At 53.7% G+C, this 12,121-nt stretch overlaps 1 protein-coding gene and 3 pseudogenes across 1 annotated transcript in view; all 4 read right to left on the bottom strand.

Annotated features, from left to right (window-relative positions):
• Positions 1 to 12,121, bottom strand: part of LOC146861944 (N-acetylneuraminate-9-phosphate synthase-like) — a 143,960-nt gene that overhangs the window by 58,568 nt on the left and 73,271 nt on the right. Inside the window, exon 3 of the mRNA XM_085641110.1 lies at positions 11,501 to 11,600. Within this exon, the coding sequence (XP_085497236.1) occupies positions 11,501 to 11,600 (100 nt within the window). The remainder of the gene's footprint in view (positions 1 to 11,500; positions 11,601 to 12,121) is intronic.
• Positions 257 to 1,565, bottom strand: LOC146861947 (28S ribosomal RNA; annotated as a pseudogene).
• Positions 1,897 to 2,066, bottom strand: LOC146861946 (5.8S ribosomal RNA; annotated as a pseudogene).
• LOC146861945 (18S ribosomal RNA) lies at positions 2,346 to 4,181 on the bottom strand (annotated as a pseudogene).

Below are 12,121 nucleotides of genomic sequence, written 5' to 3'. Positions count from 1 at the left end.
GGCCCTGGCACAGGGCACCCAGCTAGAGGGATGGCTGATGTATGCCAGTGTAGGTTGTGGGCAGGGCACACAGGGATGTGTGCCATGTCGACTCTGTTTTATCTTGTACCCAGAAATTCAGCCTGCAAGGGAAGTGTGTTTGTGTTAGGATACAGGGCCTCAAAGGGTGGCACAATAAGTGCTACAGCCCTTAGAGGCCTTCCCTGGTCACAAGGCCCTGGGTACCTAGGGTACCATTTAACAGGGACTGACATGTGGCCAGGGTTTACAGTTTTAGGTTTTAGGGAAGGAAAATTGGCCCTGGGCACCTGATTGGCAGGAGTCCACGGCACACTCAGTCAAAGTACATTCATTAAAAAGTGGGGGCATACCATGCAAGAAAGATGGCACTTTCTCACATTGGGCCCCTCTCTCGGGGCGAACCCATTCCAGGGTGCCCTGCCCTTCACAAAGAAAAGAACTCTCCCCGGGGCTTCAGCGGGCTTCTCCGGGATAGTTTGCGTTACCGCACTGGACGCGAGGGCGCTCCTCTCCGCCACTCAGAGTTCAGGCATCTGAACCAGCCTCCCTTTTGATCGGCCGAAGGCAATGGAGGCCATCACCCGTGCCTTCCGAACGGCGCTCGCCCATCTCTTAGGACCGGCTGACCCATGTTCAACTGCTGTTCACATGGAACCCTTCTCTACTTCGGCCTTCAAAGTTCTTGTTTGAATATTTGCTACTACCACCAAGATCTGCACCTGCAGCGACTCCACCCGGGCCCTCGCCCCGGGCTTCCATGCACATCGCAGCGGCCCGCCTACTCGTCGTGGCTTAGCCCCCGTGGCTCTCAGCGCCCGCGACGGACAGGTATGGACCCAACACTCCAGCGCCATCCATTTTCATGGCTAGTTGATTCAGCAGGTGAGTTGTTATACACTCCTTAGCGGATTCCGGCTTCCATGGATACGGTCTTGCTGTCTATATCAACCAACACCTTTTCTGGGGTCTGATGAGCGTCGGCATCAGGCACCCTAACCCGGCATTGGGTTCATCCCGCAGCACCAGTTCTGCTTAACAAAAGTGGCCTACTAGGCACTTGCATTCCATGCCCAGCTCCACTCCAGTGAGCCGGGCTTCTTACCCATTTAAAGTTTGAGAATAGGTTGAGATCGTTTCAGACCCAAGACCTCTAATCATTCGTTTTACAAGATAAAACTGGGGGCTCCGAGTGGCAGCTATCCTGAGGGAAACTTCGGAGGGAACCCGCTACTAGATGGTTCGATTAGTCTTTCGCCCCTATACCCAGGTCGGACGACCGATTTGCATGTCAGAACCGCTACAGACCTCTACCAGAGTTTCCACTGGCTTCTTCCTGCCCAGGCATAGTTCACCATCTTTCAGGTCCTATCACGCACGCTCATGCTCCACCTCCGCAACGGAGCGGGCGAGACGGGCCGGTGGTGCGGACGCCGCTGGAAGCGCAGCGGGATCTCACCTCAGCCAGTGCGCGCCGGCCCTCACCTTCATTGCGACACAGGGTTTAGCTCGGCCCTCCGCCTCATGCATTGTGTTAGACTCCCAGCAGCGCGATGCTGTAGGGGCGCACCGAGCACAGTCAGCGCCAGTCGTAAGTCGCACCGGGAGCAGGAGGCCCTGTCGCCCCTTTCCCGCCCGGACATGCCCCGAGGGGTGACCGAAAGCAGGTGCCCGGGGGAGGGTGTGGAGGCGGTCGAATCTTCCTCAGACATGGCGAAGCTGCTGCCTGGAGGGCTGTAACACCCCCTTGCCACCCCAAAGTCTTCCCAGCCGACCCGGAGCTGGTCGCGGGGCACCACCGTGGAGGAAATTCACCTTGCGGGGTCCCGGGTAGGGCCCCGGTCCCGGGGAGGGGATATGGAACTCCGGAGCTAACCCTGCGACAGCACCAGACGCGTCCTGGGGAAGCCCCAGGGCGATTGACAGTCGAGCGACCTCAAGGTGCGTTCGAAATGTGTCGACGATCAATGTGTCCTGCAATTCACACTAATTCTCAGAGCTAGCTGCGTTCATTGACGCACGAGCCGAGTGATCCACCGCCAAGAGTCACAGGCAACTTTTCGAAAAAGTTTGCCCACCTGCAGGCGCAGGAGGAAGCCGATGCCGTCCATCCACCGCCCGTGCGGCAAGACGGCCAAGGCAAGGCTTCCCCTCTGGGAGTCAAACATCACCGTTGGGAGAAAAAAGCGTTACCAGGCACTCGGCCCAGGAGTTCCCCAGCCCACCCACGGGCGAGGGGGCTCCCATAGCGAAGGGAGCAGTCAGCAGCCCCACCGCAGCTGGTCCCTACCAGGGTAACCAGGAGGGACCGCAAAAGTCTTCAAACCCCTCGGCCCTTCTGCAGGTTCACCTACGGAAACCTTGTTACGACTTTTACTTCCTCTAGGATAGTCAATTTTGATAGTCTTCTCGGCACTCCGCCAGGGCTGTTGCCGACCCCAGAGGTGATGGCTCAAACCCAGATCTGTTGACTGGGTGTGAGTGTTTGATTGGTTCTGATGCTCAGTCCATCACCACCCCCTTTTGTACCGCTTTGTTCGCCATAAGTTGGCAGGGTATGTTCAGACGTGAGTCCCTTGCTCACTTTGCCACTGGATTCAAGCAAGCCTGGCTGAAGACAGCTGAAATGCCAGAAACTGGTCCTAGGAAGCTTGTTTCCGGTCCAGGGAAGGCATGGCCTGGCACTTCAGGCTGGACTGTTCCCATGAGGCACAGGGTCAGACTGATTTGCATATGGCCATGTCTGAACTGGGGTGGCAGAGTGGGCTAAAGAACGGTGATGGATCAAACCCAGATCTGTTGACTGGGTGTGAGTGTTTGATTGGTTCTGATGCTCCGTCCATCACCACCCCCTTTTGTGCCGACCCCAGAGGGGCCAATCCAAGGACAGTCGGGCGGTGTGTACTAAGGGCAAGGACATAATCAACGCAAGCTTATGACACGAACTTACTGGGAATTCCTCGTTCATGGGAAATAATTGCAATCCCCATCACAAACAGGGTTCAGCGGGTTACCACACCTGTGGGAATAACACTGCCAGATCGCTAGTCGGCATAGTTTATGATCGGATATACGACAGTGTTGGATCGTCTTCGAACCTCCGACTTTCGTTCTTGATTAATGAAAACATTCTTGGCAAATGCTTTGGTCATCTTGCGCCGGTCCAAGAATTTCACCTCTAGTGGCACAATACAAATTCCCCGGCCGTCCCTCTTAATCAGGGCCCCAGTTCCGAAAACCAACAAATTAGAACCGGAGTCCTAATCCATTATTCCTAGCTGAAGTATTCAGGCGACCGGCCTGCTTTGAACACTCAAATTTTTCCACAGTAAACGTTACGGACCCTCAGGACACTCAGTCAAGAGCATCAAGGGGATGCCAAGAGGCAGGGGCTGGGACAGGCGGTAGCTCACCTCGCGGCGGACCGCCAACTCGATCCCAAGTTCCAACTACAAGCTTTTTAACTGCAGCAACTCTAATATACGCTATTGGAGCTGGAATTACCGCGGCTGCTGGCACCAGACTTGCCCTCCAATGGGTTCTCGTTAAAGGATTTACAGTGTAATCATTCCAATTACAGGGCCTCGAAAGAGTCCTGTATTGTTATTTTTCATCACTACCTCCCCGAGTCAGGAGTGGGTAATTTGTGCGCCTGCTGCCTTCCTTGTATGTGGTAGCATTTTCTCAGGCTCCCTCTCTGGAATCGAACCCCGATTCCCCGTTACCCGTGGTCACCATGGTAGGCACAGAAAGTACCATCGAAAGTTGATAGGGCAGACATCGGAATGTATCGTCGCCGTCACGGGGACGTGCGCTCAGCCAGAGGTTATCTAGAGTCACCAAAGTGGCCGGGCGAGCCCGGATTGGTCTTGGTCTGATAAATGCACGCATCCTGGGAGGTCAGCGCTAGGTCACCAAAGTGGCCGGGCGAGCCCGGATTGGTCTTGGTCTGATAAATGCACGCATCCTGGGAGGTCAGCGCTAGTCAGCATGTATTAGCTCTAGAATTACCACAGTTATCCAAGTAACAGATGGAGCGATCAAAGAACCATAACTTATTTAATGAGCCATTCTCAGTTTTCACTGTAGCGGCCGTGTGTACTTACACGTGCATGGATTAATATTTGAGACAAGCATATGCTACTGGTAGGATCAACCAGGTAGCCGCACCTGCTGACTGGCTGGGTTCGGGAGCCACATGCCCATCTGCCCGATCGCCAGCCTTCACACACCCCTCCCTCTTGAGAATCTGCTAGGGGAAGGAGCACACGCCTGGGCGGAAGGGCTCGATGGAGGGGTGGAGAGGTGCGGTTGCACCAGCAGGCCGAGCCGTCTCCCCTGGAAGGGAGAGGCATGCTGAGGTGCAGCCTGAGCAAGACGCAGGGGTGCAGGAGCCTGGCGGCAGCAGCACCCCTCGGAATGATTGTTTCGAGCTGCTACGGAAATGCGCTGGGCAGAGAGGGGAGACGGCGTGGTGCGCAGAGCCTATGGACCTGCAGTGCGGCAGATTCTGAGGGCCTGGCTCCACCCGACCCCTTCCGCTCGGGTCAGATCACTGGGGGGGCACGAGCTGCCAGGGCCGCTGACCCTCGCTCTACTGGGTAGGGTGACAGGCTTCCCGCCAGGCCCGAGAGTCAGATGGTCTTTGCTTTAAACAACAGCCGAGGCTGGCTAAGCAGTCCATCCCTAAAGGGACCGAGAGTGCCCAATCGATCGGAGTACAGCCAGGGCCTCCCCTGGCAGGCGCAGACTTCACGTCCCTGCCTGCTCTCGGGGTGAGCAAGCTCCGAGGGAAGGGGCTGAGAGGCAGGCGTGGACACAGGACCCTGGGGGCCCCAGCAGGCAGGCCCGGGTTCTGCCTTCCCGGGCTTGGAATCACCAAACATCACGGAGGTCTGACAGACCCTCTTCCTAGAAATCCAGAGGAAACTTACCCCACTTTTTGTAATCCGTGCACACATGGTGACAGAGGGGACCCGAGGCGCGAATGTGCCCGACCTCCTGGAGCCCTCGCTGGGATCGGGAGGCAAATGAGCCCTCATCAGGACTTTCAGGGTGGCCCGGCCATCTGGTCGCCCCATTGGAAAGCATTAAGCGCGACCAGATGGCCGGGCCGGAAGGACGCCCAGCACCAAGCCATCACGGGAGGGTTCCCACCTGCCCTTGCAGGGCTCAGGGGCTCCGCGTCCCCGGGGTTCGGAGACCCCAGCTGGGCCTCAGGCACGGTGAGGCCAGCAGGAGCTCTTGGGCCTGGGTGCCCAAGGGAGGACCAGCCGGGGCCCAATGGAGCCTTTCCCGGGCACTTTGCCGCGCGGCGGGCCAGTGGATGGAGCCCTGGAGAAGGTGGTGCCCAGGCCTAGCCCATCTGGTCCCCGGCTGAGAACCGCCAGCCTGGGGGGGCGGTGTGGTTCCGGCATACCCTGCCCCATGTAATACGGAAGAAAGCTACCCTTCTTTCTCGTAACCCGTGCGCACCGAGTGACGGAGGGGACCCAGGGCACGGGGGCGCCCGACCTCCAGGAGCCCTGGCTGGGATCGGGGAGCCCTCATCGGGACTTCCAGGCCGGCCTGGCCATCCGATCGCCTGATTGGAAAGCACTGCGTGCGAACAGATGGCCAAGGGGAAAGGCGCAACCAGATGGCCGGGCCGGAAGGACGCCAATCTGCCCGGCAGAGCCTTCGCCGGAGGGCTCCCGCCTGCCCATGCAGGGCTCGGAGACCCAACTGGGCCTCGGGCCCGGGGATGAGAATGGGGGTCCCCAGCGGACCTCGAACCCGGGCCCATGGCGGAACTTAACCCATCCCTGGGCCATGCCGCGCGGGGGAGGCCTCTAACGGCCTGCGTCGGGCCACCAAGGGCCCCAGCCAATCTGCCCACCCTGGGCTTTCACCGGAGGGCTCCCGCTTGCCCTTTGGAGGGCTCGGGGGCTTTGCACAAGGGACCCCACTCCCAGGCAGATGGACCCTTGGCAGGCCGCAGGTCGGAGGCTCCCAGGCCCGGCCCAAAACCCAGGCCCTGGGCCCGGTCCCTGCTTCTCAACCCAGCCAGGCCGGGGAGATCGGGGAACCTGCCCGGGCACAAGGGACCCCTCCCCCGAGCTCACGGACCCTTGGCTGGCCACAGGACACGGGCTCCAGTTCCACAGGTTTTTTTTTATATCTCTGTGGAACTCCACGTAGTGGCGCTACACCAACTCTGCCCACCCCTAGTGAATACCTGTGGTGCAGTAGGAATGGACTTTGAATTGGTAATTTAATGGTAATACAAACCTGAGGTATTTGCGATGAGCTGGGTGTATTGAAATATGGAAATAGGTGTCTTTTAGATCGAGGGCTGCGAGAAAAATCTCATTCTTGAAGGAGTGGGATCATATCTTGAAGTGTGACCAAATGAAAGTGCCCTGACAGGAGGGAGTGGTTTAGTGTCCTCAGATCTAGGATAGGCCATGGCGATTCATCCTTTTGGGGGATTAGGAAGTACAGGGACTATACTCCAGAGCCTTGATGGTTCAGGTTCCAAAGCTCCTTCGTGAAGAGCTTGAACTACCTGTTTTGGCAGGGCAGTGTCTGATGTTCCGGTGATAACCTATGTGTGTGAGGTGGTATGTTGGGAGGTGTGGTAATGAGCTCCAGACAACAGACATGCTGGATATTGTCCAACACGCACTGGTCTGATGTTATAGATTGCCATGTGGATAGAAACTGATGTAAGTGTCCCCGACAGGTGTTATGTAGTCGGTGTGTGGGGCAGCACCTTTGCCTCTACCTATAGCATTGTTGCCACTATATGAGCCCCTGTAGTAACCTCTGGGGGAGGAATACTGATTTAGGCCTCGTTGGTATGAGGTGGAGGTTTCAAGGAGTATAGTTTTGGAGCCTCCAAGATAGCTGGAGCAGCGAAAGGATCCTCGTGGTGAAGGTCTTTTTAAGACTCAAGGTTTTCACCATTTTCGTGTCCTTTTTAATTTTCTTAGGCCTCATCAACTAGCGGCCCACAGAGGTGCTCTTTGTCAAAGGGGACATTCAAGAGGCTTTGCTGTACCTCTGGCTTAAAGCCTGAAACATGTAGCTGTAGGAAGCTGGCTCATTATATGATCTATCAAAATGATACATATCATGTAAAGAGTCCAGGAGTTCCCTTAGAAGTGGACAGGGGCTTGCTATGGCAATCCCTAGTTGTCCTTCTAGAGGGTAGCTTGGTCGAGCAGCCTTAGGCTCACCACAGAGGAGTGCAACACATCTACAAATACACACAATAGTCAATAAATGAAACACATGACTCAATAAGGAGATCCAAACCAATTGATAAACATAACACGTATCTTTATACATGTTTAGCCACCAGAAGCAAAACATTCAGGTAAGTAAGTTTTTAAATATGAATTCTTTTCAGTTTAAAAAGTTGGCACTTAGCGCAATTTTTGAGAACTGCAATGTTAACCTATGGAAGAAAAATCATATGAGGTTTACCAGTTGTCAGCGACATACAGGACCAGTGGCTTGGATCAAGGGTGAGAACAGGGCAAGGTCCAAAGTAGCACCAACAAGTCACCTCCAAGGGCACTAGAGCAGCCGGGTGCAATGGCGCTAACAGCTTTGGATGCCCAATGAAAATCAATGGGGATCGGTCCCATCACAAAGAGGCTGCAGGACGACAGAGGTCAGTCCGGTGAAAACCACAAGTGGCTTCAGTTCTTGAAATTTTAGGGGAATGTAGGGACACCTCTGGTTCCCTTTTCCTCAGGGCGGGGTATCCGGGGCAGAGGGTCTTTGGGGTGTCCGGGTGCAGAGGGTCACTGGTGAAAAAGAGTTCCCCAGCAACAGGATGGCTCCAATGAAACCAGAGATGTTTGGTATCAAACATCTCGAATTAGTAAGACACACTGATTCCAGTGTTAGATTTATTAATACATACACCCAGAGGGCACCTTAAAGGTGCCCCCTGATAACCTACTAACTACTGTGTGCTCATGGACTGGTCTTAGTAAGCCTGCCACCCAAGAGGAGTTTCTGCCCCCCCCCCCCCGGATGAGGGCCTTTGCTCTCAGGAGGTCAGGAACAAAGCTGGCTCGGGCAGAAGGTGCCCCATCCCACAGGAGGGCCTGCAAATTAGCATTCCAAGGCAGGGAGCTTCAAAAAGCCCACTGCCATTCGTCACAGGAGAGGATGCCAAACCCCCTGTCCAAGGTTCATTTGGAGCCTGGACAGGCAGGAAAATTGGTAGTCAGAAAGCATGGTCACCTTCTGGCACGTTTCACCCCTAAGGTGGGCTACCTGAAGTGAAAATGAAACATCTTAGTGATGGCAAACATAAGAACTCCAGGACAGGATAATACACACTTCCCACAGGAAGTGGTCATGTAGGGGGCGTAGTGACCCCAGGTGTACGTTGTCCCTTGTCTACTACCCTACACCCCCATAACGCCTCTGAATTCAGTATTTAGGAGAACCCGTGGCACCAGAAAATCAGATGCTGCCAACCAAAAGAAGGACCGTAGAGCCATGAAAAGCAAGAAAAGTAGAAACGTAGCTCTTTTCCCTGCTCCCTACAGGTAACAAATACCAGGCTGTGAAGGCTCTGGATCTCAAAGACCTGACACCGAGAAGCACCACTGCACCCAAGCCACCTACCACAAATTGAAGTGGGCCAACGGTGTCAGGGCTATCACCAGAAGTTGTTCCCTCATTTACATGGGGGAGTGGCACAATGCAAATCAGGGAATGCCTTTGTCTCTCTAATTGTGCTGTATTATAGACTTGGGTGCAGAGGCAAAGAAGCTGCCAGGAGGCACACTATCAGTGTGCCCCCTGATGGCAGCCCTCTGGAGGAGTGGGGTCTTATGGACTCCCAAACATACCCTTGCAGGCAGGTGCAGTCGCTCACTGCACCTGTCTGCAAGGGGCTCTCCCTCTCCTCTCTTAAAGTGCAGAAGGGGCTGTCTGCACAGTGAAACCTGCTCCATTTTTCACTTGATTGTGCCGCCGCAATGGCAGCAGGTGTTTGCTGCTGCCTTGTAATGTAATAGGCAAAAGAAACCATGGATGGACGGAATGCTGGACAATGTAAACATTCACCCCCGTCACAAGGATTGGAGTTAAATCCATCATTCTTTTGTTCACCACACCACCCCAGTCATACGCAAATCAGCCTTGACACTGTTCCTTGTGGGAACAGTCCTGCCCTAACTGCCAAGCCAGGTCCTCCTGGAACGGGAACAACCATCCTGGGACCGGTTTCAGGGCATCACCCTTCATCAGCCAGGCCAGCTTCAATCCAGTGGTGTAGTGAGCACGGGACCCACGTCTGGGCATACCCTTCCCACTTAGGGCGACATATGCAAATAAAACAATTGATGGATGGAATGCTGGACAATGCAAACATTCACCCCAGTCACAAGGATCTGGGTTAAATCCATAATTTCTTTGCTCACCACAACACCACCGTTTGGACCCAGCCATATGCAAATCTGTTTTGACCCTGTTCCTTGTGTGAACAGTCAAGCCTGAACTGTAAAGCCAGGTCCTCCCTGGAATGGAAACAAGGCATCACCCTTCATCAGCCATGTGCGTCTTTTGCTTTCTTCCCCTAAGTGTGCCGGCTAGGTTCAGCCATGGGTCCCAGGCTCACTATGCCACTGGATTCAAGCTATCCTGGATGATGAGGGGTGAAACCCCAAAACCGGTCCTAGGATGCTTGATTCCGGTTCAGGGAAGACATAGCTTGGCAGTTCGGGCTGGACTGTTCCCATGAGGCACGGGGTCAGACTGATTTGCATATGGCCATGCCTGAACTGGGTTGGCGTAGTGAGCAAAATAACAATGGATTAAACCCAGATCTGTGACTGGGGGGGTGAATGTTTTGCCAATGTGCAACCTTTCGTCCATCATCTTGTGTGTTTTGCTGTTCGCCCTACGTGGGAAGGGTATGCCCAGACGTGGGTCCCATGCTCACTACGCCACTGGAGTCAAGCTATCCTGGCTGAAGAGGGGTGAAACCCCGAAATTGGTCCTAGGATGCTTGATTCCGGTCCAGGGAAGACATGGCTTGGCAGTTCGGGCTGGACTGTTCCCATGAGGCACAGGGTCAAGACTGATTTGCATATGGCCATGTCTGAACTGGGGTGGCGTGGGGAGCAAAATAACGATGGATTAAACCCAGATCTGTGACTGGGGGGGGGGTGAATGTTTTGCCAATGTGCAACATTCCGTCCATCATCTTGTGTGTTATACTATATATAAAGCAAGCTTCCTACAGTCTTGGCTCCGGAGCCTTTGTTAGGATACATCCAGTTTGTGGTTGTATATGGATTTGCCTCTGTTTGGCATCCAATATCTAATGAAGTTTGTTGTGAACTGGTTTCACTGGAGCCTTGACAGTCTTTTTGAGTTCAGGTATGGGAGCTTTAGGTTTGGTGCATGTTTGAATTTCGGATCCGAAGTGCTGCTCGGACCTGAAGCAGATTATGTTGACAGTCGGCTCGGTACCAAAGGGCAGGTAGATGCTGAGGGTGTCAATGACATAAGCTTCGGTTTCAGCTGGTGTTTCAGAGCTGAGCCAGAGGGAGGGGCTTCCAAGCCAGTTGTTCGGTGCCAACCATGGCCATGAGGCAGTGGCAGTCCAAATACCTCTATTTATAGAGGAGGTGATTGTTTATTATGGTGTTCCACCTGGGGTTAAGGGGAAAGGCTCACAGTTCTCACTGCTGCGACCTCAGTTGTGGATTCAGCAATTTCAAAGTCCTTTTCAAACCGATTCCGAACGGTGTTCGAAGCGGATTGCATTCTCCTCCGCTACGGAATCCTGTGGGTGTTCTTCTCCCTCCGATGTCTTAATGGCTGAAGAGCTCAGGTGCGTCATCGGTGACCCTCCGCAGCATTTTGAGCCATCATGCTCATCGATCCCAGGGAGTCTTTTTGGAATGGAAAGTTCGACAGACCTCACAATCCGCTTTCAATGTGTTCCTGTGACAAATTCAGGTAACAGACCTGAAGGGAGTCAGTCTGTGGGTATTTTGAATGGCAGCGGGGCCAGAAACTGAATGTTGTGGAGGACCCAGTTGAAAACCATGTTGAAGGCCCTTAAGTGCAAGGCCCCAAGAAGGGCCGCAGAAGAAGCTAGTCGATCTGACTGGTGATTTTTCCTCGATACATAAGAGTGGTAATGCGACTGAAACAATACCGGCGCAGGTTAGAGTGGATTGGAAACCAAAAAGAGCTGTGCGGTCTCGACCCAGAGTGCAAGCTCACAAATCTGAACATGCCAGCAGAAAGAAAACAATCAAACAGTGGAGTCTATTATGCACATTATCACCAAGAGGACCCACTCGATCTTGGGACTCAAAAGACTTCTTTGAAGAAAAACAACTTGCACACAAACAAGAATGCAACATTAGATGGAAGGAGTATGGAAACCATGTGTATCTATCTACAGCTAAACATGCCTCGTAAACTATTTTAACATCAAAAAAGAAGCAGCACTTGCCTTTTTTTGCAGTCTTTTCCAGATATGGAAGGTTGTTGGTGTCCCCAGATCCTACTTTAAAAAAAGGAACGTCCAATTCATGAAGGAATTCAACGGCCATCTGGAAAGGAAAAATATGAAGATTACAGCAAAGGAAGGAAAAAAAAGTGGAATGAAAACACTTAACATTACAGATGCGGTATGCCTCATGCAACTACATGCTAACTTCAGCTAACAGCATACGAAGGGGGAGTGGTAAGGACTCTAATAGGGTGTGCCATGGGTTGGAGGAGGAAAGGGGCAAAAGGCTGTCCAGAAATCAGCAAAGTACGTGTTTTACATATCATTTTACTGATCCAGGAGGAAGACTCTACAGTAGAGGTGCATAAATCAAGAAAAGAGAGGCCCTTTAGTTAACCCCTTCCCCGCTCATGACGGAACCGTTCCGTCATGAGCCACGGTTGCAGTGTGCTCATGACGGAACGGTTCCGTCATGCCACGACCGTTGGCGGCGGCTCCGTCATGAGCACAGCACCACCGCGCTGCCCCCCGCACCCCCCCCGCGCCACGGTGGAATTCCCGCCGCGGCGAAGGGGTTAAACATCAATTGGATCTCTTATTTGTGCGCAAAAGCAAGATCAT

The sequence above is a fragment of the Triturus cristatus genome, chromosome 2_2 (assembly GCF_964204655.1).
Source record: "Triturus cristatus chromosome 2_2, aTriCri1.1, whole genome shotgun sequence".
In the NCBI taxonomy this organism is placed as follows: domain Eukaryota; kingdom Metazoa; phylum Chordata; class Amphibia; order Caudata; family Salamandridae; genus Triturus; species Triturus cristatus.
The sequence above is the reverse complement of the archived record's forward strand: the minus strand, read 5'-3'. Positions and strand labels throughout refer to the sequence as shown.